General features: G+C 39.0%; 1 protein-coding gene across 13 annotated transcripts in view; it reads right to left on the reverse strand.

Moving 5' to 3' along the window:
• Positions 1-1242: 1242 nt before the first annotated feature.
• Positions 1243-27427, reverse strand: part of LOC139449680 (C-Jun-amino-terminal kinase-interacting protein 4-like) — a 104568-nt gene continuing 78383 nt past the window's right edge. For 10 of the 13 annotated variants that reach the window (XM_071231178.1, XM_071231177.1, XM_071231169.1 and 7 more), the window contains 4 exons: positions 14487-14516; positions 5080-5103; positions 3412-3561; positions 1243-1470 (listed from right to left, as the gene is read on the reverse strand). In XM_071231178.1, the coding sequence (XP_071087279.1) occupies positions 1361-1470; positions 3412-3561; positions 5080-5103; positions 14487-14516 (314 nt within the window). In that variant the 3' untranslated portion in view covers positions 1243-1360. The remainder of the gene's footprint in view (positions 1471-3411; positions 3562-5079; positions 5104-14486; positions 14517-27427) is intronic. The other 3 variants (XM_071231170.1, XM_071231168.1, XM_071231173.1) reach the window with 3 other exon arrangements.

The following is a 27427-nucleotide window of genomic DNA, read 5'->3' on the forward strand; positions in this document are numbered from 1 at the left end:
ACACTAGTATGCTTATCACAGAATTTGGAGAAAAAAATTATAATTACAAAATTTGGATTTGTTTAGTTTGCTGGTCACGGGGGACTAAGTATTATAGAGTACCTGCTTATTTATGTCATTCAGAAGCTAATAAATTGATACTGTTGAAAGCAGTAGTAATTGATGGCGGGCTGTCATTATGAAGCACTCATCATGGAGCACTGTCGTGAAACACTCATCATGAAGTACCATCATGAAGCAGTCATGAAGCAATCATAATGGAGCAGTGTCATCATGAAGCACTCATCATGAAGTACTATCATGAAGCAGTCATCATGGAGCACTGTCATGTAACATCCATCATGAAGTACTATCATGAAGCACTCATCATGCACTGTCATGAAGCAATCATCATGGAGCACTGTCATGAAGCACTCATCATGAAGCAATCATGAAGCACTGTCATGAAGCAATCATCATGGAGCCCTCATCATGAAGCAGTCGTCATGAAGCACTCATCATGAAGCACTGTCATGAAGCAATCATAATGGAGCAGTGTCATCATGAAGCACTCATCATGAAGTACTATCATGAAGCAGTCATCATGAAGCAGTGTCATGAAGAACTCATGAAATGCTGTCATGAAGCAGTCAAGAAGCACTGTCATCATGAAGTGCTGTAATCAAGGAGTGCTGTCATGAAGCACTGTCAGTATGAAGCACTCTCTCAACAAGGAATGCTGTCATCATGAATTGCAAGATCTGTCATTCTTTGATTTGATTGTCCTACATCCTATGGAAGTGGAGGCCTCCCAACTGAATATCAGTTGGAGAATCCATGGAACTGAAGCATTGAGGTCTGCAGGAATGGAGGCTTTTAACAATGCCCTGTAGAACTTTTAGCTACTTCAGGATGGGATTCTGAGTGTTTGCATACAAGACTGCTCATATCACCGTAGATGTTACATACTACAATCAGATCATAAAAGGGACCACATATTTATGATTTGAAAAAACCATTTCATTGATGTTGTACATATTTCTTCAAAATGGATGATTACATTCAAACTTTATTTTCAAAGTTGCTTCGTTTGTATTTTCCATCATAAATCCTTGTCCAAGTTCCCCTCCTGTTTTGTTCCAATTTCCATATTTGTTAAATATGTATTTCATTGGTCAACTCAGTTGGACAATGTATCCTGATTGGCTGAGTAGATGGGCAAAAAGCAAGCTAATTGACTGTAGCGATGAGCTACGTCCTCAAATTGTCTGACTGCTCTGATGAGCTCTCTGATTGGCTGGCTGCTGTAATGAGCTCTGATTGGCTGGCTGCTGTAATGAGCTCTGATTGGCTGGCTGCTGTGGTGAGCCCTGATTGGGGGCTACTCCTGTGTGACCTGCCAGACAATGAGATGACTCCTGTCTACTTTGTTCAGTTGAGACTTCTTCTCCTCCTCCGTCTCTATCACAAGCTCATCATCGTCACCATCACCTGTGGAGGGAAGGGAAGGAGTGAATAATCAAACTCTAACACATATCATCATCATCATCATCATCATCATCATCATCATCATCATCGCCTGTAGAGAGAAGAGGGGAGTGAGTGAGAAAGTGAGAGAGTTTTACAGTTTAACGCCGCTTTTAACATTATTCCAGTTACATCACGGCGTCAGCTTAATGTGGGAGGAAAGTCCGAAGTGATGCAGGTCTCAGACATTTACCACTTCGATGAAACTCATGAGCATGGGTATGGTGCTGACAAACCTAAGAGCATAATCGGGGCAAACCGTGATTCAAACCCACAATCATAGGTTTCTGGCGTGCCCAAGGGATGCAACTCTGCACAGGGAATCGCGGCGCCTAGACGAATGGGCCACCCGCGCCCCCGGAGAAGAGAGGAAGTGAATGAAACTACATGTATACCCCCTTCATCACAAGCTCATCATGAGCATCCTCCCATGCTATGAGGAGATGAAGACACACAGTCAGACAAGAGTTTGTTTTTTGTATGTCACCGACCCTGACACTGGCTACTGGGTACCTTTCTAACTGGGAATCTCCCAGGGGAATCAGACAAGTGATCCATTAGGTAAGTTAGCCCCCACAACTGGCACTGGCTACTGGGGACCTTTCTAACTGGGAATCTCCCAGGGGAATCAGACAAGTGATCCATTAGGTAAGTTAGCCCCCACGACTGGCACTGGCTACTGGGGACCTTTCTAACTGGGAATCTCCCAGGGGAATCAGACAAGTGATCCATTAGGTAAGTTAGCCCCCACGACTGGCACTGGCTACTGGGGACCTTTCTAACTGGGAATCTCCCAGGGGAATCAGACAAGTGATCCATTATGTAAGCTAGCCCTCATGACTGGCTATGGCTGATGGGCACCTATGTTACTCCAATCCTCATGCGACAACTTACAAGGATCTAGCTTTAAAAGTAATTTTTTTAAAAATAACTCTGACTTGGACAAAGAAAGAAGCAATATCACTTTAGATTCAAAACCAGCTCGAACAGTTTTGTCGATGAAAATAACAGATACTGTTAATTTAGTTCCATAATCACAAATCTTTCAACTACAAACATGTCTAAGGAAGCAATGTGACAAAGTTTTAGCACTGTCATGAAACACTGTCCTAAAGCACTCATCATGAAGCACTGTCCTAAAGCACTCATCGTGAAGCACTGTCCTAAAGCACTCATCATAAAGCACTGTCCTAAAGCACTCATTATGAAGCAGTCCTTAGGCACTCATCATAAAGCACTGTCCTAAAGCACTCATCATGAAGCACTGTCCTTAAGCACTCATCATAAAGCACTGTCATAAAGCACTCATCATAAAGCACTGTCCTAAAGCACTCATCATAAAGCACTAATCATGAAGTACTGATCATAAAGCACTGTCCTTAAGCACTCATTCTGAAGCACTGTCCTAAAGCACTCATCATAAAGAACTGTCCTAAAGCACTCATCATAAAGCACTAATCATGAAGTACTGATCATAAAGCACTGTCCTAAAGCACTCATTATGAAGCACTGTCCTAAAGCACTCATCATGAAGCACTGTCCTAAAGCACTTACAATAAAGCACTGTCCTAAAGCACTCATCATGAAGCACTGTCCTAAAGCACTTACCATAAAGCACTCATCATAAAGCACTGTCCTAAAGCACTCATCATGAAGCACTGTCCTAAAGCACTCACCATGAAGCACTTATCATAAACCACTCATCATGAAGCGCTCATCATAAAGCACTGTCCTAAAGCACTCATCATGAAGAACTCATCATGAAGCGCTGTCATAAAGCACTGTCATGAAGCACGACTGTTTTGCCATTTTATTCAAAACTGACCAAGCTCTAACCCTTGATACAGGACTGATCCTCATTAATACTTTGATGTTTCACACCCCAAACACCACGATTTTACTAACCAATTCTGAAGTCCACGTATCCCTCTCCCCCAGACAGGACAAGCTTTGTATTGGTAGGTGGCGCTGGAATGGCCTCCAGTCGGGACTTGGTGGGCGTCTCACAGTCGTCGGTACTCGGGGCTGCAGCACTCATACCCTTCCTGGCCGTACCTGCAATGGAGGCAAGAGACACCCGATGACCATCACGCCAACCTTCTGTATCACATACGTAACTCGTTAAGGCCATGACAAGTTGATCATTTGTTCCTGGGATTTAAAATTTGTTTTAATAATAAATTCGAAAGAGCACGTATGGCTGTTTGTTCTGGAATCATTGCAACATTACCTTCAAACTCCTTTAGGATCATTAATATTATACAAGTACAGCGTTAGAAATTTGCACTAGTCCTGTAGTCCTTGCCAAACTGCCTGACAGTAAAGGTATCATAAGGACTAGTACAAATTGGCCCATTTTTAGGAGTTTTGCTATATGTTATCATTGTAAGGACTAGTGGACTGAAACTGTTAGTGTCTACCGTTTAGCGTCTAATCACACTATGTAACAGAAGGGATTGAAGTGATTTCATAACAGACAGTGCAGGTTAGCTACACACTGATACACAAAGAACTATCAAACCGGTCAACATGTTGCCATGGCAGCCAGGCCCTAGTTTTAACTAAAGCATATTATTCCTTTGTGGTGATTTGAAGCAAAACACAAAAAAACTATCAAATTGGTCAACATGTTGCCATGGCGGCCAGGTCCTTCTTTTAACTAAGGCATTATATTCTTTTCTGGTGATTTGAAGCAAAACACAAAAAAACTATCAAATTGGTCAAAATGTTATAATTCATGTTGCCATGGCAGCCAGGTACTAGTACTGACTAAAGAGTTTTATCCCCTTGATGTGATGTGATCAATGCACATGATCAAACATGATCAATGCACATAGAATATCGCTCAATAAAGTCATACACATTGTTTTTCATGTTGTAGAAATGCAAATTCCAATTGAACAAATAATCAATTTGTATGGCTTAAAAACTTCACTTAACATACAAGAAGAAATATCAGTCCCAAATAACATAGGACTGGCAAGAAAACATAACTGAATACAGTTGGAATGTGAGTCTGTGGTAGTTGAAGCAACTGCATGATTTACACCCACAACAGTACACAGCAAAACAGACACAAACACAACAAGAGAACAGTTACTTAAATACATTCACAACAAAATCCGAAAAAGGATAATAGTCAATAACATTTTATTATATTTACAGTACAGTTAGTGTCTATAATATCTGCACAAGAAGTAAACAATTACATGAGTAAGAGCTACTGTGCTCAAATGTCGAAAGCTTGAAGTGCTATAATAGTGATCATCAATTTCATTCTAAGTGCAATGTTTCAGGATAAAAATATTATTCTTTATATTCTGTGACTTACAATTAATAGTTAGTATAGCAGTGAATTAATTAGCAGGCTGATTATATATAATGGGCGAATTTAAAGTTTGAAGCGTAAAAAAATGCCTCATAACTATTTATAACATTATTTGAAGAATACAACATTACTTGACTTTGAGAGTTCATAAAATGATATATTAATAGAAAATCTGCAATATAGGGTATATGGTCCTAGAAGCTGCAGCTATTCGCAAAGCCATTCTACTGCTGGCAAACTTATACCTTTCACGGGCGATGCAAAATCACCTTTGAAATAAAAAACAAAACAATTGCTAGAGAAATGCATCGTGAAGTGGGCAACATGACGACAGCTGAAGAACAGAATTATGATGTTCATGGAGATGATTATCATGGTTCTGGAAGGAAGCAGTTGTTAGTTATATATTTAATCGGTTGAAGTAGTTATAGACTTGGTGTATGAGGCCACTTCATGGCAGACTACATTCATCAACTACCTCATCTTCCCGAGGCAAGAGTGAGTGAGTGAGTTGGGTTTAAAGCTGCTTTTAACAGTATTCCAGTTATATCATGGCATGTCAGCTTAATGTGGGAGGAAAGCCCAAAGTGATGCAGGTCTCAGACGTTTACCACTTCGGTGAAACCCATGAGCACGGGTATGGTGCTGACAAACCCAGAACCATAATCGCGGCGAACTGGGATTCGACCCCACAATCATAGGTTTCTGGCGTGACCAAGGGACGCAACTCTGCACAGCGAATTGCGGCGCCTTAGACAACTGGGCCCCCAAGGCAAGAGAGTTAACTGACTACAGCAGTCCAGTTTCCACCCTTGCTAAACTAGGCAGGTATTATGGAGTTTCAGCTGGACTAACGAGTCAATGCAAAGTCCAATCAAAATCGTGTGATGAAATCACAACCGGTTCATACAACTTAGCAAGTGCTGGGTAGATTTTGGTCGGCTGCAGGATTTGCAGAGCATGTGTGCCGTCAATGTTTTCATGTCTTTAATCAAGGTGCTCAAGTAATTTTGGTGCACTTTGTGAGATAAGAACCTTTTTACTACAATGTAGATCTTGATCATCGATCACATCGTCTTGACTGGGCGCCTCCATTCTGTTTGAACCAAATGCAAGTGATAAAAGAGGTAGAATCTGATTGGTCAACAGGTGGGAGATAGAAGGGACATAACTTGTTATAGCCACTGGTGGCGCTACGATCAAGCTTGGAAATTCCAGCCTAGTTCAGCATGGGTGGAAACTGGACTTTTAAAGTCAGATAACTCCCTTGCCTCGGGAAGATGCAACCACCTGGGCTCTAGTTCTCGTTACTGTTATTTCAATAAAAGGTTTACATAGCTATATAGCATTTACCTTGAGATTTAAGTAAACATATTTAAAAACATATCAAAGTAGTAAGTGATTTGTGGTTAATGTTGCATTTAATTTTTTCAAGCATATCACAGTGTCAGTGCGTTAAGTCCTGTGAGGCAGGGTCTTGCACCACTTTGGTGGCCACAAGAATTGGTACAGTGCTGACCTATCTGGATCCTCATCAGGGTCCCTCCTAATTAACGATACAAACCAACAAGACATCAATCTACACCGTGAGTGTTGTTTTTGTTGCTGTTTGTTATTTAACGCCACACTCAGCAATATTCCAGCTATATGACGGCGGTCTGTAAATATTGGAGTCTGGACCAGACAATCCAGTGATTGACATTATGAGCACGATGTACACAATTGTGATACTATGACATGCATCAACCAAGTCAGTGAGCCTGATCACCCGATCCTGTCAGTCGCCTCTTGCGACAAGCATAGTAAGCTTGTACGGCAAGAATGGGTTGCTGAAGACCTATTCTACCCCGGATATTCACGGGTTCTAACATTGACGTGCCAAGGCGTGTCAAGGCGTGTCAAACTCATTTAGGAAGGAAATTTGCACGTTGGTGCATTGTGCTGACAAATCTAGGATCTTAACCAGATCCAATCTGGAATTCAATCCCAAACATTAGAGAAAGAATAATACTAAAAAGATATAAAAAAAAGAAGAAAAATATTAATCATTGCTGGCTGGAATATCATGTGTCAAAGACTAAGACAAGTCCTAGAAATAAAGCTATCTCATTTAAAAACATATCTACAAAATATGAATTCAAATCAACATGGCGACAAGGACAATGCTTAATTTCAGACGAATCTAGACTAGCCAAATCATTCTAGACTTCATTTTTAATTTATTCTCTAGGGTTTGGGAGACATGCATTATCACAATATAGATTAATGTAACAATGCACCAAATGGATTTTGTTATCTAGAAATGCTGTTTTCATAATTATTTTCCTGACAATAGATTTGGGTTAAATGTTGTCAGTTTGTTTTCATGTTCTTGCTTGTTTTGACATTAACCTGGAATCGGTAATTTATTGATGAGTTCATTTGTATTCCTATGAAAAGTTTACGCATCAAAAGAAATCTCACTGCTATAAGAAATCATGATCATTACATGTACTTATTAAGAGAGGTAAATAAAATATTGATTGATATATGATATTTCATTCTACGGCTTCAGAATCAATTTGGTCTTTTTGTTTTCTTCCAAATGAGAAATCAATACCATGTTCCTAATACAAATTAATGCAACAAGGTAGAAATGTCACAAGCTGTCTTCTCCACATGATCATTCATTGTTCATATACCATATACATAGGCCTCTCGTGTGTGTGTGTGAGTGAGTGAGTATAGTTTTATGCTGCTTTTAGAATATTTTGGAAATATTCCAGCAATGTCATGGCAGTGAATACCAGAAATGGCCTTCACACATTGTACCCATGTTGGGAATCCAACCCGGTTTTTGCCCAAAGAGACATATTGTTTTTGGTTTGTTTTTTTATGACGTTGTGTGTTGGCATTTGCGTTCCCATCCACAACATAACTTTTCAACAAAACTTGTCATATGCATTGCTCATCAGCGTAACTAGTGCCTTTTGCTATTTTGAAATTTTTCTAAATTTTATTGTTTCATGTTTCAATGGAAACAACTTCAATTTCATCTCAAACAAGGGTAGGGTTCATTTCTGGGCATTAACTTTTTTTTACAAAACTGTATATATGCATTGGTCATCAGCGTAACTGGTGCTTTTTTTTATTTTGAAATTTATCAAACATTTGTTATTTCTTATGTTGCCATGCAAACAATTTTGACTTAGTCTTAAATGAGGGAAGGGTTCGTTTCTCGAATATCTCGAAAAATGTTTAATACATTTCAGCGAAACTTGGGATATCCATTGCTCATCAGCTTCACTGGTGCCTTTTGCTATTTTTAATTTTTTCTAAATTTAAGTTTCCATGGACACTATTTGGACTTCGTCTCAAAGAACTCTCAAACTAATAAATATATCTGCATGAGGCTATAGAAGTGCAATGACAACATGCTCAGCTAATGCCCTTTCATATTTTTAAATGGAAAAAAGTCTATCAAAGTCTCAAACAAGTAGTGTTTTTTCCCAGCCAAACTCTGCAGTTAATGGATATTTCTGCATGAAGCCATTATTTTTCAAGGTTATAATTTGTTAGTATTGTTTTTCGGATTTGCAAACACATTTACAGTAACATTTTGAACTAATGTATAAAAAAAGAGGTGTGTGTGTGTGTGAGACGGGGGGGGGGGGGGAGGAGGAGAGAAGAGAGGAGAGATTGACACATTCTAGTTTAAGGATAAGCTTCATATAGACCATCAAACAAAGCTTTATTTATGTTATTATTTTGCAAATTCATTTTGGTCAACAGACAAGTTGGCATTTGATTACTTAAACAATGACGCTTCCCTGCTTTGATATGTTTCTTTTCATTTCTTAGGATAGCTACATCTGTAGAATAATCTCTCACTATCTTTAACACTGAGGATGTTGATATGAGGCCTGAATGTTTGGTCTACTCAGCCAAATATGGAAGACACCATGTCACTGAAAGCCAGCACCAATCAATTCAACGGTCCGGGAGTCGTCTCCCAGCCATCAGTAGAAATCATTAATAAAATATACAGACAGATGTTGTCTTTTACATTTGATGTATACAAAATCAATACAGTGGTCTTTCAACATGGTGGATATCATTTAACAATTCAAAGTTTTAGCCACATAAATAATGTTAGGTGACAATAGTGCCTCTTGAGACTAGACATTCTCAAAACATGTACATGAAAATCATAAACAACATATTGGATCTCTTCCCCGGTGAATCTTTTTTTCATCCAATATTCATATTTATATTTATATCCAAAAAAGTGAAGAATGTGTTTTTAATTTTTTAATTGATTTAATGAATCTTATTACAAATAAATTTAGTTTCATATTTGGGCAAACTGACTAAATATGTTGTTATTTTTTATTTTCTTGATCTTGAGTTAGGAGGCCAAAAATCAATAAAAATATATCATCATAGGTTTGTTTGTTTGTTTGTTGTTTAACACTGCACTCAGCCATATTCCAGCTATATGACTGTGGTCTGTAAATTGTAATTGAGTCTGGACAAGAGAATCCAGTGATTGACATCATGAGCATCAATCATTGATGACATGCATCAACCAAGTCAGCAAGCCTGACCACCCGATCCCATTAGTCGCCTCTTACGACAAGTATAGTCGCCTTTTACGGCAAGCATGGTTGCTGAAGACCTATTCTACCCCGAATCTTCATGGATCTCGTCATAGGTGATTTGAGGTTAATGTCATGAGAAATCTTATGAATTGAAAAAAGCAATAATAAAAAATAATCAATCTTTTTTTTTACTTAAGGGTAGGCTCATTTGTGAAATTATATAATTCCAGTCTCCACAATTTTTAATTTGTCGTTCACCATTATTGAAAGTGTATTGTAAGCCATTTGTCCATGACATTTTGTTTGGCCAGACCCAAGGTGTTACTTAGCCGTTCATTCCGATCCAGCGATGATAACAACACACCTCAATAAAAGAAATCTAGACTGGAATCTTAGCCGAGTCGTTTCTCTAGTTGTGACAGGGAGTACGGTACAGCAGATATTGGAGACATCGAGATTTTTATGTTCCTGGAAAATCGAGACACCAGCGAACATAGAGCCTCAGACAAGACACCCTATCTACACACTTTCTCTTCAATCTTGGCCTTGAGCTACAGCTCAGGTGGCATCACGTTGAATATTTCATCAACAAAACTTTTTGTCACCATGGTGATTCTAGGATTTATAGGGTTGGTCGGGTAGCCTAGTGGTTAAAGTGTTCCAGATGGGTTCATTGTAGAAAGCTGATTTCTGGTGTCCCCCTCCGTGATATTGCTGGAATATTGGTAAAAGTGGTGTAAAACCATACTCACTTACTCACTCGAGGATTTATAAATTTACTTTGGGTCACATGGTCCACTGGCAATTTATATACTACTGTAGCTGATGTCTTGAATAATTTTGATGTTCATATGTAATATTAATTTCAGGAACATGTTTACTTAAAATAAACCACAAGTGAAAGTTGTTTATCATACATGTACAATAAACAACGACTACAAGTCGTTTATTTCTTAAATGAGATAAACATGTGTAGCCTCTTAAAGGATGTTAATAAAATTTACAAACTTTAAAAATATTTACCCGTATTCAAATAATGACTCCCTGAATACAATCTAACTTTGGAAATGTCGGAAAAGTCTATTTTATGAACAGGGGTTTAAGTTTGGTATTTACAATATAAAGTTGCGAGTGCATGTTGAATCTCCAGAAATGATGCCATGATAGAACAATGCTTTATTGAGAAATTAACTATGCCTTGTTCCAAATTGTTCTTTGCGATTTATCACATAGCTATCTTGTATTTGGTAATTTTTCATACCTAGCATGAGAATGTTGAATATTATATGTCACTTAGCAGCAACAGGCCACATTGAATTTCACACATATATTTTACCATTGTCGGCAATTCAACTCCGATGTTTGGCATAATTTTCAAATGCTTTAACCACTCCGCAACAAGAGTGAGTGAGTGAGTTTGGTTTAACACTGCTTTGAACAGTATTCCAGTTATACCACGGCCCGTCAGCTTAACGTGGGAGGAAATCCTGAAGAGATGCAGGTTTCAGACGTTTACCACTTTGGTGCTTGGCAACAACAGCTAAATTCAAACAAAACATTTGGTTGTGACTAATGGACTGTGTACAGAATAGTAGGACAAAAAACTGGAAACTAGGAATGAAATCTTAATTATGACACAGGGACTTTACTAAGTTTGCATCCCTGTGAAGATCCGGGGTAGATTAGGTCTTCAGTAACCCATGCTTGCCATAAACGGCGACTATGCTTGTCGTAAGAGGCAACGAACGGGATCTGGTGATCAGGCTTACTGACTTCGTTGATGCATGTCATTAATCCCAATTGCATAGATCAATGCTCATGAAGTCAATCACTGGATATTATCTACAGACTGCCATCATATAGCTGGAATATTACTGAGTGTGGCATTTAACAACAAACAAACAAACAAACTTAGTTGGCACCAAAGCTATAAGAGTTTACAAGACATGACATAGAAACCCTCGATGATTTCATTTGGAATCGAAATGCAAATTCCACAAATATGGTGTCTTATTTGTTGTTTTATATCATCATCAGCAATGTCATGGCAGCCTAGAAATAAACAGGCCTGGGTCACACAACCCAGTGGTTGATATTATGAGCAATGTTCCTTGTCTTCACCGAGTCACTAAGCCTGGTCACCTATCCAATTTTAGTTGCCTCGTAGGACAAAAAGATGACTTGGGACCAGTATCAACTTGGTATCCCAAACGGGCCCTGAAATGCATGTATATTTTTCTGGCCCTAATATTTGGTCAGGTCCTTGTCAAGCAACCTAAGCCAACACTATGTCTGTTCCAAGTCTATGATGAAGAAAAGCAGTTATCCAAACGCTAACATGGAATAACGGAAATAAAACCTTGTGATATCATCACTGGTTATCTAGAAATGACAACCATTCTGTAAATCATGTATTTCTCAGTAACTGGCTTAATGTTGATTTAGCAGTATTTATCCAAATAGTTAGCAAACCATTAATGACACAAGGACACACATATACAAACACATGGTCACATCATCATTATTACAGTGGTAGAAATTTGCACTAGTCTTAAAGTCCTTGCCAAACTGCCCAATAGTTAAGGTATCATAAGGACTAGTAGAAATTTGCCCTTTTTAAGGGTTTTGCTATATGTTATCATCATAAGGACTAGTGGATGAAAACTGTTTTTTTCTAATGCTGTATTATAACTTAAACTCACAATTGACAATAATTTATCACATTAAAACATTTTTCAGTGGGAAAATGATTGAGGTCTTATATTATTTGAGACACACACTAACAAAGTCTCCGACACAGTACCAATGCCGAGATTCCAACAAGGCCTCGGTTACAAGATACAGTTCTATATAGTGTTTTGTCAAACAAGCTGTTAAATACCAATATGCAAGCATACACTTTAGAATGAGCAAGTGATAACACTGATATTCTGTTATATGTGCTACTGTACTTGGGTTATCATTAATACTTGATATAAGGTATATCTTTGCTCCTTAATGTCCAATTGTATCGATTGAGATACAATGACACGTCTGTGCTCTGTATGAGGTGGCTGTGCTCTGTACAATGGCTGTTGATAGTAACAACACAGAACATCAAACTATCATCTGGAAGCTTACAACTAGCTGTTACATAATATGCACTACATGCCATCACCACTTGAAAAGACATTGGACAAAAGTTTATTCCATGTTACTTTCTACAACATACACTGACAATTTCCTGAATTTAACGCTTAATACAACCATTATAATGGCCAATGGAAATTTAATAAATGACAAAAAAATGTATAGTATGAGAATTATTAACACAAAACTTGTCATCTACAGATTTGTTACATACAGATATACAAAAAAAAAAAGTTTTCATGAGGTATTTGACATGTAAAAAGGAAAATAATCATGTTGATTTTCTCACATAGTTACATTTTGTGGTTCCGCTGAACTTACTTATTCTACCCTGATATATCAGAGAGCATATGCTGATGAATGACTTTGTAGACTTTTGTCCAATGTGTGAGTGCAACTGCTATCCACCATGCAAAGGAAGCTGGTTACAAAGTACATAGTCACTCAAACCTGTTCAAGAAATATCAGTTCAAACTGGCTCAATAATATTCTGCTTGGATGATAAAATGTTTCTTTCAGGGTTATTTGTTTCTTGTTTATGCCACTGGATTATTCCAGCTGTATGAGTGCGGACTGTAAATAATGTGTACATATTCTCTGTTTCTTCAAAGAAAAAAAATCACATTTACTTATCACTGACATACATTTGATCAAGATTACAAATAATGTCAAACCATTTGATTTGAACTGTTGTTTGTTCATTAATGAAAATTGTGAGAGTCTGGACATAGGGGAGCAGAGAAAACAAGATCATGATTTGACAAAATTTGTTGGATTATGTTTTATTATTAAAATTTCAAATCAAGAATCACTAATGATTCCAGTGAGAAAACCAAAATTCAACCAAAGGGCAAATATATTCAGTCGACATTAGTTTCTTAAAAAAACGAAACAAACTAAATTATTATTTTATTTACACAAAACTTTCCTTACTTTCTAGATTATTAGACAGCATGTCTCTTAAAACTGTGCTCAGAATATTAATGATGATAATTCTTACTAATATATACAATTAATTAATGCCTTTTATGCCAAATGTAAAAGATTCACATTTAAAGAATTTGTATCAAGGATGAAAAAGTGATATATCACCCCGAGTAATGATTTCACAACACTTTTACTGTTGACATTTACATCAATGGTTGCTGGCACAGAATTATCATTCAAACTTGTCACATTTATTTTCCTCTACCAGTGTCCCCTATCTAGGTCTTACAAGGGTTCTCTATTTCATATAGTACAGAAATAGCCCAGGGGAAAAAGACAACTTCTGTAAATGAAGTACTGCCAGCATCTATCATCTTGAATTACTAATCAACATCATTGCCTCCAAACAAGTAACTTATATGATGACAAATTATTTTTTTATGAACTCATTGTGTAAATATAGATTTCTATGTTTTTCAACATCAGTTATCTTCCTTTATATTAGCAGTCATGTTTTAAAGGTAGGCTGCATTGTTTTTGTGGCAAGACAATGTTTTGTCTGTGATAATCAAATGGTTAGGATCTAACATCAAATGTACATGTATATGAAAATCAGCATGTGCAAAGATGGAATCACAGGGTTAGAAATGACCAATATTTGTACGCAAGATGCAATAATAATTTGTTAACTGTTAGTAGTTTGGACATGCTGAGGAGATAAAACAAACCTGAATATGTCGCTTACATAATATTAACTTGTTTATTTATTGTCAAGATGAAGTACAATTTGTTAAATTTGCTAATAATTTTTAGAAAATGAACACAGTTCTTTTGAAATAATTTTTGAGAAAGGAGACGGTGATTACAACAAAGAAATAAGTTAGTTTTAGGTACTGTGTTAGACCTCTATGTCCTTCCGCAACCATTAGTTGTGAACTGTGTACATCCCTGAGGAGGTTTGAGTGGCTCTAAGAGGAGTCAGCAAGCAACATGCTAAGAAAAATAAGCATATGTACCTTCCAACGGCAGTTTACGTTTACCAGTTGCTAAGCAAACACACACGAAAAAGAGGGAAATAATCATTTAATGTCACCTCCAAAAAGCAGTTGAAAACAAAGCTAAATGTGTTGCACCACGGTGGCGGCGCCTGGAGAGGGGCAGTGTCAGAACAACTGAGTAGGGAGTGGAATCGGTGCAAAACTGTATTCAGTAAATGGCATTCAGCTCTATCTCAGCTACATCCTGGGGGTCTTCCACTGTAGCTGTGCCTTGATCAGGCTAAATTCAATAAATATGATTTGCCACCGTCATTCAGCTCGGAGCAGAGTTTGTAACTGATGTTAATGCTAAATATAAACCAAGACCAGTGACTGATAGTGGGAGTATCAGTCAACTTCATTGAGTACGAAGACATGATATGTCAGTCAGCCGAAGGCGGAGTTGGTCATAAATCACAGTACTGATACACACAATAATACTTCATCAGTCATGATGATATATTACATCAGCAGCTCAAGGTTTGTCATAGATACATGAAAACCACACTTGTCAAGACACAGCAGCCACCCAATACCCACTTTACAACAAACATGAATTGTTTCTGGGCTACTCTGACCTAGAATAACCCATTTGTCAAGACAAAGCAGCCACGCAATACCCACTTTACAACAAACATGGATCGTTTCGGGGCTACTCTGACCTAGAATAACCCATTTTTCAAGACAAAGCAGCCACCCAATACCCACTTTACAACAAACATGGATCGTTCCGGGGCTACTCTGACCTAGAATAACCCATTTGTCAAGACAAAGCAGCTACCCAATACCCACTTTACAACAAACATGGATCGTTCCGGGGCTACTCTGACCTAGAATCCTACAGAGGGATGACACATTAGTAAGTACCTAAACAGAACTAAGGAGGACCAACGAGACATGAGACTGAGAACAGGATCAGAAAGGCAACACTGCTGTGGTCCGTCTGTGAAATTCATGGTAGACTATCACTTGATCTTGTACGATACAAGTGTCACAGACAGAATCCAAATTAGAGGTATCAAATCAATATGACATACCTCTGATGTCAAGCCTGATTTACCACATACCCTAACAATATATACAAACCACCCTTTTCACAACCACCAAACATTCTGTCTCTGTCGACGTACGTTTACCAAATCAGATTTATACAGACAAATGGGGGAAAAAAGAGCATATTTACTGAACGAGACAAGATTCATAAATATTACATATGTCTGTCTTTCCATCGGGGCATTTGGGAACTGCCTGTCCGTGATCATTTCATCCAAGAAATGCATGTGGAATTCATGCAAGTCATGTGTGTTAACTTGCTTGTCACACATCTACCTACTTCCATGCATAACTAACCATGCATTCTGAACAAATTCATAACATACTCTTGTGCACAAAAAAACAAAACCACACTACATACTGTCTACATTTGACACTACAATCTGAACAATCATCATCATCACCATCATCCCGCCGCCAGTCATAGCCATATGCATGCAGCAGTCCAAGCTCCCTTGACCTCCTTCAAGAGGTCAGGTGAAATTGGGTTCAACGTCGCATCCAAGATTTTGTGTGTGTGTGTGTGTGTGTGTGTGTGTGTGTGTGTGTGTGTGTGTGTGTGTGTGTGTGTGTGTGTGTGTGTGTGTGTGTGTGTGTTGTACTAGTTCGGACTGATGTCGATTTATAGAGCTAGCCCACTGAGATACCATGCCGCAGTTTTAACATGAATACCCCACTCAGACACAGTATACTGACTCCGAGCCGACCAATCCTTGCCAGACAGGGTAACAACAAGTGCCATCTTTTAACGTCTTTTGGTATGACGCGGCCAGGGATCGAACCCGGACCTTCCGCTCTCCAGGCGGACACTCTACCACTAGATCACGGAGGCTGTCCAACCTCCTTCAAGAGGCGAGGCTACAGCCAATAAGAATCATTTATTCCACTTTGTGAATGAGTGACATGATATTCTAGTTACTGGTAACAATAGACTATAATGACACTCATTACGGTAACCAGTTGGTGATTTTGTGAAACACTCTATAAATTAGTACAAGATGCAATTGGCGTGACTTAATATTGAGCGAGTCTTGCCTTTGCAAAGTCACGATTTGTGACACCATATCTCTCAGTCAAACACATAGGTTGTGACATTTTCCCAAGGCAAGGAAGTTAAGTGACTAGAAAAGTCCAGTTTCAACCCTTGCCGAAATAGGCTGGAATTATGGAGTTCGAATTTGGCTGGAATAAGGTTTATGCACAATTTGTCGAATGACGTCAACAATCTTCAGCTGTGACGTCAACAATCTTCAGCTGTGACGTCATTCCGACAATAATATAACAAAAACACTTAGTTGCATTAAGCTGTAACAGCTGACATGTCATCTTTACACTGTCCTTATCAAACTTTCCACAGCCATCCTGGCATATTTCATCAACAGGATCCATATATTCATATTGTTGCTGAATAAACACAAAGCCATTAGCTGCAAACTTAAAAAAGGACATCAGTAACAACTTGGAAAAATGACATCAATACTTTTGTGTATTGTATTCATGCTGCTAAAAATAACCCAGGTAATGGAATCCTTATTTGGCCAAGCTTGCTGTCTACCTTTAAGGACAACCTACATTGGGGGGCAATATTTGAGCAATAAATATGCAGTGATTGATATTATGAGTGATCAGTGTGCCATGCCCCTGGGGCATGATGACATGCAATCAACCAAGTCAGTGAGTCTGACCACCTGGTCTATTTAGTTTCCATGTAAGACAAGCATGGGTTGCTGGGGACCAATTCTAACCTTGAATCCTCATGGGACAGGCCTGCCTGTGGAACGCTATTCCTTGTACAGCAACCATCATCCAACAGAGCTGAACATAAGCGGCACACTCCATACCAGGTGAGATAAATTGAGCTTCATGTTCAAGATTCTTTCACTAATATAGAGAAGTGCATGCACATGTGTGTGTGCGGCTGCTTGTCCAGACGTTTGCTGGTTACATTGTGCTAACTTACAGAGATACCATGCCGCAGTTTAATATGGATACCCCACTCAGACACAGTATACTGACTTGGAGCCGACCAGTCCTTGTTTTATCCCCTTAATGCAGAGCGCCAGGCAGGGTAAAAACAAGTACCATCTTTTGCTATGACACTGCCAAGGGATCGGAAACCGACCTTCCCCTCTCCAAGCAGACGTTCTATCCACAAGGCTACGGCGTCGGCCTCACTCCATACAAACAAGATGTGAGATAAGGTAAACTTGGTTACCTGAACAGTCATTTGTCCAGAGAACGAAGCTTGTGTAACGTATGCAACTAATAGCAACATAGGTTATGTGTTTCTGCAGCCACTGAATCAATTATTCAGGGATGAGGGAAAAGCTGGTGTGGTAATATCTCTTTACTCTTCTCCACTGTGCCTGATGTTCTACATCCACACATCCCTGACTTAATACACGACCTGTGGGATTGCCGCATCAGACTACAGCCCTCCGACCATGTTCCCGGAATAGTTCAACTCCTGTCAGGACCCTGAACATCAAAAGTCAATTACCACCATTTGGCTATACTTTTGTGACATTTTACGCTCTAAGTACATACAACACAATAGATTAGCTTTGGGCACTGATAGACTGGGCAGCTGAAGGAGCTGATCCCGAGAAACATGTTCGTTATTGAATGTGCTTCAGAGCTGATCACAACGGTGTTGACAGTGACGCTGGAGAGGTCATGCTATTACGACAACACTCTCGTCACTTCACCCACTCCGGGATGACACTTATGCCAGCACCAGAGTCTTCAGTTGTGTTGTAATGATCAACACTAAAAACGGCTTGTGTCACTACAAAGGCTGTGATTATGCCCAACCTTCTGTTATGCCCATTACAAGATTTCCTGAACATTTCATATCAATTTAATTAGCAAACTTTAAAGAGCAGCATTTTCTCAGATGAAAATATATAAAGCTGCTTCCACTGCCTTTTGTCAGTGTAAAGCAAACTTGATTGAATTCTACTGAAGCCAGTCCTTACTTGCCCAAAGGACACCTAACATACTAATCATATAACGATTAGCAAGGAAGCAGAATCTTGCTGAATTCTGAAGGGACATGATCAATGTCTCTCAACTTTCAGTAACACCTCCTAATCGTCCCTCTACAGCCCTTTCAACAGTGAGGTAGGTCGTGAATGCTCAAAGGTCCTTGTCTCATAGTGCAACATGGCAGTAGGCAGCAACTAGAACTGACCTTCTCCTCCTCATCAGTTTCAAATTATCTATTCTTGGAAACGAACACACGAAAACTATTTGCTTTCACCCTTAATCATTTTGAAGCCAACTACCAAGAAACAAATCTATCTTTGAAATGTTTCAAATGACCCCCTAATGTGTTTTAGTGATTTGATTGGTGCCCTCTGCACAAGCTTGGAGACACAAATCTTGGATCAATAGCCACAATGTGTGTTAATGCAAATACACCTGTCTGTCCTTGTGCAGGACGTCACAGACCAATGACCGGGGCAGGACCGCTACAGGGGAGTACCGCTGTAGTCAGTCTGGTGCATCCCGGGGGCTGCAAGTTCATGGACGGAGTCAGGAGGTGCTTGGAACATCATCATCTCGTTACCTTGTACTTCAGCAACATAATGTGAGGGCTGTGAACTGGTTGTGATCAATGACTTTCTCAATGACCGAGCAACACAGCGGTAGAAACTACCATTTTGATCCACTGGTCCTTAGGGGTGACTATTGGTCTGGAAATCACTATTGCGATAACTATTGATATTGAAAGAAACTATTGCGGTAATTTTTGATATTGCAAGCAACTATTGAGATAAATATCAATAGTTTTCAGTGTATCATTTTAGTTGGGTTTTAGAGTTGAATTAAACCTTGGAACTGAAGTTTCCTTTGAATGTGATAACCATAACAACAAATATAAAGTAAGTTTTAGATATGACTGATTTGTTTTTTCTTTACCCTAATAATTTAAGAAAAAGAAACTTCCACATTACCATGTGTAAATTGCTATCATTCATGATCAAAAGAAAAACAAATTTGAACAGCATTGCTTGTATTTTATTGATATGGAAAATACAATCGAAACTATAGATATTCCTAACTGAAATCAATACTATTGATTGGAAACTGATTAAAAAATTGATCTATTGATTTTAAGTGCTTATCAATAGCGGTATATCAATATTTCGATTTATCGTGACACCCCTACTAGTCCTTATAATGATAACGTATAGCAAAAAATGGCAAATTTCTACTAGTCCTTATGATACCTTAACTATTGATGAGTTTAGCAATGACTACAGGACTAGTGCCAATTTCTAATGCTGCAGCACCTCATGGCCTGTAAATAATTGAGTCAGGCCGGTGGTTGATAGCATGAACAACAGTTCCTGAGTTACCATGACACCAATAAACCAGGTTACACTCTGACTGACTTCATTATTTAAATTTTAGTACTTGTGATAGTTTTGAATTTCTTTTGATTGGACAGTAGAAAGCATGGTACAAATTGACATTTCATTATGTACCAAGGTACTTATCGATTGTATCCTGTTGATAACGACACAATTAACTGAAGATTCTGGTCCTACGTTTCGTGTCAAGTGACGGACTAATCGTAAAACTGTCATGTTCCATTTGAGCAAATTGTTTTCATTATAAAGCCCCAGATTTTCTTTTCTCCTATTCCTTTCAGAACATGCAACATGAGGTAAAGTCAATGAAACATTCCTTCACAAACAAGCATCAATCATCCAGGTCTTCATATACTAGCAGATCACCATTGTCTGTATCAAATCATACAGTAATTTGTAAGCCTTTTATCCGCACACTGGGGCTTAGATGCAGTCAAGGGAGACACATGATTTGGTGCTTCTCTTCTCCTCACTCAGGTGGCCTTTCAGGTCAGCAGTCTTCATGACCTGCTTGCCCTGAAGCCTAATCCTTACTGAACCTCCGTGATGTGATCTCATTGACCTCGATAATCAGATGAGGTCTGGCAATGACATGGTATGCAGCAGAGCTTGGCATGCACAAGGACCATTCAGAAAAATATCTTCAATTTAGCATCTAGATTCTTTGCTGCCTGCCTCTCTTTTCAAAGAGTAAGTGCAAGGGACTGTATTTGAGAAAATCCCCTATATGCATGTTTGTTTTTTAACATTGCATATCAATTTTCATCAATCTTGAACTTTTTTGTAAACTGAATTTTTTACTGGGTTTCTGAATGTACAAACTTTCAAACATATCTTTTTCATCAGATACCTGAAATGCAAAGCTGCTAAAGTACACAAAAATGGCAAACAAAAATAACAATTGATACCACTAAAGGTATTGAATAAATCACACTGTTTGCAATTAGAAACACTTAAGTTTAATTACACCCTATGAAAAAACCATATTTCAAGGTAAAATCAATATGCCTATTTTGTTTGTCTTCTTCAAGAAATCAACTTTTTCTCCCTTAATATCAGTAACATTGATTCTTTAAGCTCATGCGCAACGAGGTAGAACTCACACTGATGTTAAAAGTGCTCCAAACAATTCAAATATGGATTGCACATATTCCTGCATTACAATGGCAGCTTTCTAACAATATCATTTTTTGTATTTCTTGCTGGGATTAACCAGTTAGCTGATGCCAAACTTGGGTCAATTGTCCGAAGGGAGGTACCTATGAACGAAACCTGCCAATGACTTCCGTCATGGCATGTTTCAGCATGACCAATCAGCAGAGTTGGAGGTTTGACAAGATTTCTGAATTTTCTTCCTTGTTAGGTCATAAGTGTCCGCTACAGCACTTCCTCTGCCCATACAAAGCATGTCTAAATATAGCCTGATTTAGTCCATGTGCGTGTTACCAAGGTAATATGGAAACTGTAAGAAGTTTTCGGAGTAAACGTGAAAGCAATTTCAGGACAGCAGTTTCCGCCAGGACTGATCTTCCCTTCCTAATGTAATACGTCAATATGACAACTGTGCCAATATGTAATGTGCACAGATTTCAGATGATGAAGCAAATCCCCCGATTCGTCAGTCTGCATCCTCCATAATGGCCAGGAAATGAGGTGGCTCTATGGTCTGGAGCAGATGGAGGATGAAGACGGGTGAATTGGTCCAGTATACAGCAAGATTATATCAGAGATGGCAACCTTCATCACTGTTCATCCGTATGTTGTCATTAAATTGGACGGGAGAGAAAGGAGCACTTGGGCTGTGTGTTCATTGTCATCGAATTAAAGAGTCTCGAGGCTGTGGTCTCTTGAGGCCAGACCAATATTGATATATGCTATTACCTTGCCACCACTGGCATTTACCAAGCTCACTGGGATTAAATGATCATATCACACCACCGTGGCCTAACCAGATCATAATGACTTAAGCTTACATCAGGGTAATTGAACACGGGTGACACTGCAAATGGATTTTCCTATTTAGGTGCATTAGAACATTTTGCCTTTCTAGAAACCCTTTTCAACATCAAAGCAAATATTGGGCTTGGGGGGATCCTTTAGATTTTTCTTTCAATAATCAGACATTGGTATGTATTGGATATTATTTATTACTTATATGTAAAGGGATATAAAGATCAAATGTCTCTTGAAAACGGTATAAAACCCTGTAACATATGAAAGATGTTTTTTCTACCTTTCTCAGATGTTGAGCAATGTTTGCCCAATTGGCTATGTGATTTTCTCAGAAACAAAGAGCAGATCAATGATGGCATGTGAAAACTTTCGAACTTTGGATTCAGTTGAATGTCAGACTAGATTAGAAATGTCGGCAATCCCATAAGACCTAGAATTCTAAACAGACAATGGCACCATAGCTCTCTTTAATCAGTTATTAGAAATGTTAAAAAAGTAATTAATATAAACAAAACCAACTTAGGGTGGAAATGACAAATGATCCAGACCCAATGCCTCACCAATCCGGCATTCAAGAGTGAGTGAGTGAGTGAGTGAGTGAGTGAGTGAGTGAGTGAGTGAGTGAGTGAGTGAGTGAGTGAGTGAGTGAGTGAGTGAGTGAGTGAGTGAGTGAGTGAGGTTTTACGTCGCTTTTAGCAATATTCCAGCAATATCATGGCGGGGACACCACAAATGGGCTTCACACATTGTACCCATGCTTGGGAATCAAACCCGGGTCTTCAGCGTGATAAGCGAAAGCTTTAACCACTAGGCTACCCGACACCACCACCCCCCCTACACACACACACACCCACACACACCCACACCAAACATTTAAGAAGACAAATTAATAAACTAGTTCCCTGCGGAAACAAAATTACATTGTTGCAAGGTGTTTTTCTTTTAAAAATTTCAGGGTCAACAGTTTTAAATAGAAAAATATCTGGTATTGTAGCAGGAGCTGAAAAAAATTCTAATCTTGATACAAAATACAGACCCTCCCCACCACACCCCCATTCCCAGAATATCATATTTTCGGTCCCTTAATTGTTAAATATATGCTAGCACCTGTTCCAAAATGTCGCATTGGAAGAATAAAGAAATTGAAATCCATAAGACAATCATGTCGTCATTGTCACTACAGCTTCCAAATGCCCCTTTAGACATTCATGTATAAGAAGGGCAGTTTGAGAGGATATTTCACAATCACAAAGAAATTCTAGTTAGTCAGTTCAAAATGACTCACTTACTTACTTTACTGGAGCATAGTTGGTAATTTAAGGTTTCGGCAAATCATTTGTTTGTTGTTTAACGCCGCACTCAGCAATATTCCAGCTATATGACGGTGGTCTGTAAATAATCAAGTCTGGACCAGACAATCCAGTGAGCATCGATCCATGCAATGTATCGAACCAAGTCAGCAAGCCTGGGTTCAGCAAATCAATCAGCTGTATATTATTAAAGAAGAACAAGCTCCACGGACATTATTTCTAGGTCTAATGAGCATGTTATATGAAAATGATACATAGAATTTTCATTGGGATAAACTTGTATGCATTGCTGACCTGATGAACATAATAACCTTTGAATTTGCAGACAAGAGAATTGCTGTTTGAATGTCTAAGGATCAAATTTGCCTGGACTGACATTCCCCCACGTCCCAAACATATCCCAACCCCCGACCCATGAAGATCCGGGGCAGAATATGTTTTCAGCAACCCATAACAGGCAACTGTGCTTGTCGTAAGAGGCGACCAACAGGATCGGAAGGTCAGGCTTGCTGACTTGGTTGATGCATGTCATCGTATCGCAAATGCACGGATCTATGCTCATGATGTCAATCACTGGATTGTCTGGTCCAGACTCGATTATTTACAGACCACTGTTATATAGCTGGAATATTGCTGAGTGGGGTGTTAAAAAACAAGCAAACAAACATTGCAAGCCAAGAACATTAGATGGTGAGTCCTTTATCAAGGGAAAGTCATCCTGTCTTTTTCAATCATTAGACCATGCTATTGAGAATGTGGAGACCTTAATGGTTTTCTAATCAAGAAGGCTTGAACACACTGAGAAACATTCAAGCTGACTGATCCGTTGATTTTAGAAAAAATAATCTTTATTTGAAGGAAACGAATATTTCTGCCTGGGGACTTTATTGAATTCCTGATTGAGGCCATATTGAATTCCACATTGTCATGATATTGAATTCTACAACCCTTGAATCCCTCTTTCCTGAGAACATCTCATTCCATCAAGAACACAAAGCCACATGTACATATGTCGTACATTGACAACCAGGTAAACAGCCAGTGTGACAGCCTAACAAAGACATTACTGTCAAATCATGTCCCTCATTGCACAAAGACATTAAGACGAAAACCAATTTCCAAAAGAAACCTTCCATGACATAAGAATTGATTATTGCTCAATTACTTCCAGTTGGTATATTCAATAGCAGTATGAAACAGAATGTTCAGTCTTGCTGAAAATTAATTTTCAACTTTGCACATTTCTTTTTCGGGATTGATGAAAGACACATGAACATAGCTGGTGGTGGAATTTCATCAAATTCTGAGAACAACACAAACCTAAAAGCAGGCACCCACAAAATTAATGGAGAAATTTACTATGGTCATGGATCGCCTTTTACGTCAAGCATGGTTTGCTGAAGACCTATTCTACCCTGGACCTTCACAGATCGTGTAATGATACGGCAATACAGTATTATATACGAGGCTCATGATACAATACATCGATTTACAACCCATGAAATGCAATACGTATTACAATACATTACATTAGTTATATTGTTGTATTGTTAAAAACACATGAATAATATCAGGAACTGTTCAAGGACGATTCTCTAGTATTTGTTGGCTACAAACAGCGTAATATTCACAGTGGTCTCTAGCCTCTATGTTTCTCTCCTACAATATCCCATCTTCACTCTCCGAAATTTAAACTATATGATTCAGGGTTGTGATTCACATTCTAAAAGAAAGAAAACAAACTGGTTAAATTAAAGTACTTTATTGGTATACAAATCATATTGCACCTATGGTATCAGGATACGTATCGTATCGCGGTCTCACTGTATCGTTACACCTACAGAAACAAGCATGACTTCAGCTTGTGCAATGGCCATCATCATCACTGACTTAGTTGAATGACCAAGGTGACTGACTGAGTTGTACTAAAAAACGTGCCAGTGACATGAATTAGGTTCACGGTTCTTGTTGCGAAATAAGCAACAATGACATTAATTTTTTATCCCTGACTTGATTCCTGGTATTGTATGAAAGAGATATATTGTATAACACCATTCCATCTCTCATTATGTGGTAACGTAATACCTTAGCAACTTTGACAGACTGCAAGAAACGATTCCAACAATATAAATATCACTGACCTTTGAAACAGAAGGCAATCTTCCCTTGATAACAAACATCAAATGGTTTCAAAATACATTTCTTGAAGAAATCAATCCTTTTTTTTCCTTGATGCAACATTAAAACTGAACCGCCATGCTAAGCTACCCTTTTGCAATACTTAAACAGGTTAATACCTTAACAATGACCTTTCCAATGATTGCAAGGATTCGTCTACAGGGATTATTGAAACTGGTCAACATGTGAAACAATGTCACTGAATTCAAAATTTGGCACAAGACTCACTATTACAGTCAAAGTCAGCTCTTCATTTGCAGCATGTGTCTAGATGCTGTTGTGAGTCTCTTGTGTGAGACTGAAACTTTGTCTCTGATTAATATGGCAAAACATTAACTATTACACTGATAGTCATCTTCCCGAGGCAAGAGAGTTAACTGACTATGAAAGTCCAGTTTCCACCCTTGCCGAACAAGGTATAATGGAGTTACATTTTGGCTGGACTAACCAGTCTATGCATAGTCCAATCAAAATCGTGCAACGAAATCGAAATCCGGTTCGTAAACTGTCATGCTGATTTTGGCCAGGTGCAGGATTTGCAAAGCATGTGCACCCACCCACTTGTTGTTAACAGATTTTTTCCAAATCTTTTCACGTTTTTAATCAAGGTGCTTTAATGCACTTTGCGATGTAAGACTCGTTTTATCATGATACAGATCTTGATATCGATCAGATTGTCTTGACTGGGCACTGCCAATTTGCTTAAAATTAATGCAAGTGATACAAGAGGTGGAGTCTGATTGGTCCATAGGAGAGGCATAGAAGGGACATAACTCATAACAGCCACTGGCGCTTCGATCGAGCCCAGTAATTCCAGCCTAGTTCGGTAAGGGTGGAAACTGACTTTTAAAGTCAGTTAACTCTCTTGCCTCGGTTAACTCTCTTGCCTCGGGAAGATGACTGATAGTTTTCACCACAGTTTCAGACTTCTGACCACTGGTGAAAGGAGCTAGCACGATGGGGACATTTAAAACTGGGGACTACCATCAGCCAAGCTTTGAAAAGAGAAAATATATTTTACTAGATTTGGACGTTGGACTGCCATGTTGATGACCATGACCATGAAACATGACCAGTAATCGCTATTGCACAGATCCACCCTGTTGAGGTATGATAAGCAATCGACAAGTCATCAAGCCTGATCATCCAATACATTTGGTCACCTCTTACGACAAGCATAAGTTGCTGGAGGCCAGGAGACCTGGAATCCAAATCCCTAGTAACCCGGAATCCTTACTGACTTGGAACCCCATGAACCCGGAATCCCTACTGACTCCAAATCCCTAGTAACACGGAATCTTTACTGACTTGGAATCCCTACAAACCCAGAATCCCTACTGACTCCAAATCCCTTATAACCCGGAATCTTTACTGACTTGGAATCCATACAAACCCGAAATCCCTTCTGAATCTAAATCCCTAGTAACCCGGAATCTTTACTGACTTGGAACCCCATGAACCCGGAATCCCTACTGACTCCAAATCCCTAGTAACCCGGAATCCTTACTGACTTGGAATCCATACAAACCCGAAATCCCTTCTGAATCTAAATCCCTAGTAACCCGGAATCCTTACTGACTTGGAACCCCATGAACCCTGAATCCCTACTGACTCCAAATCCCTAGTAACCCGGAATCTTTACTGACTTGCAACCCCATGAACCCGGAATCCCTACTGACTCCAAATCCCTAGTAACCCGGAATCTTTACTGACTTGGAATCCCTACAAACCCAGAATCCCTACTGACTCCAAATCCCTTGTAACCCGGAATCTTTACTGACTTGGAATCCCTACAAACCCGGAATCCCTACTGACTCCAAATCCCTAGTAACCCGGAATCTTTACTGACTTGGAATCCTTACAACCCAGAATCCCTACAAACCTGGAATCCCTACTGACTCCAAATCCCTAGTAACCCGGAATCTTTATTGACTTGGAATCCCTACAAACCCGGAATCCCTACTGACTCCAAATCCCTTGTAACCCGGAATCTTTACTGACTTGGAATCCCTACAAACCCAGAATCCCTACAAACCCGGAATCCCTA

Source organism: Haliotis cracherodii, unplaced genomic scaffold, assembly GCF_022045235.1.
Source record: "Haliotis cracherodii isolate W230 unplaced genomic scaffold, xgHalCrac1.p SCAF_8, whole genome shotgun sequence".
Lineage (NCBI taxonomy): Eukaryota > Metazoa > Mollusca > Gastropoda > Lepetellida > Haliotidae > Haliotis > Haliotis cracherodii.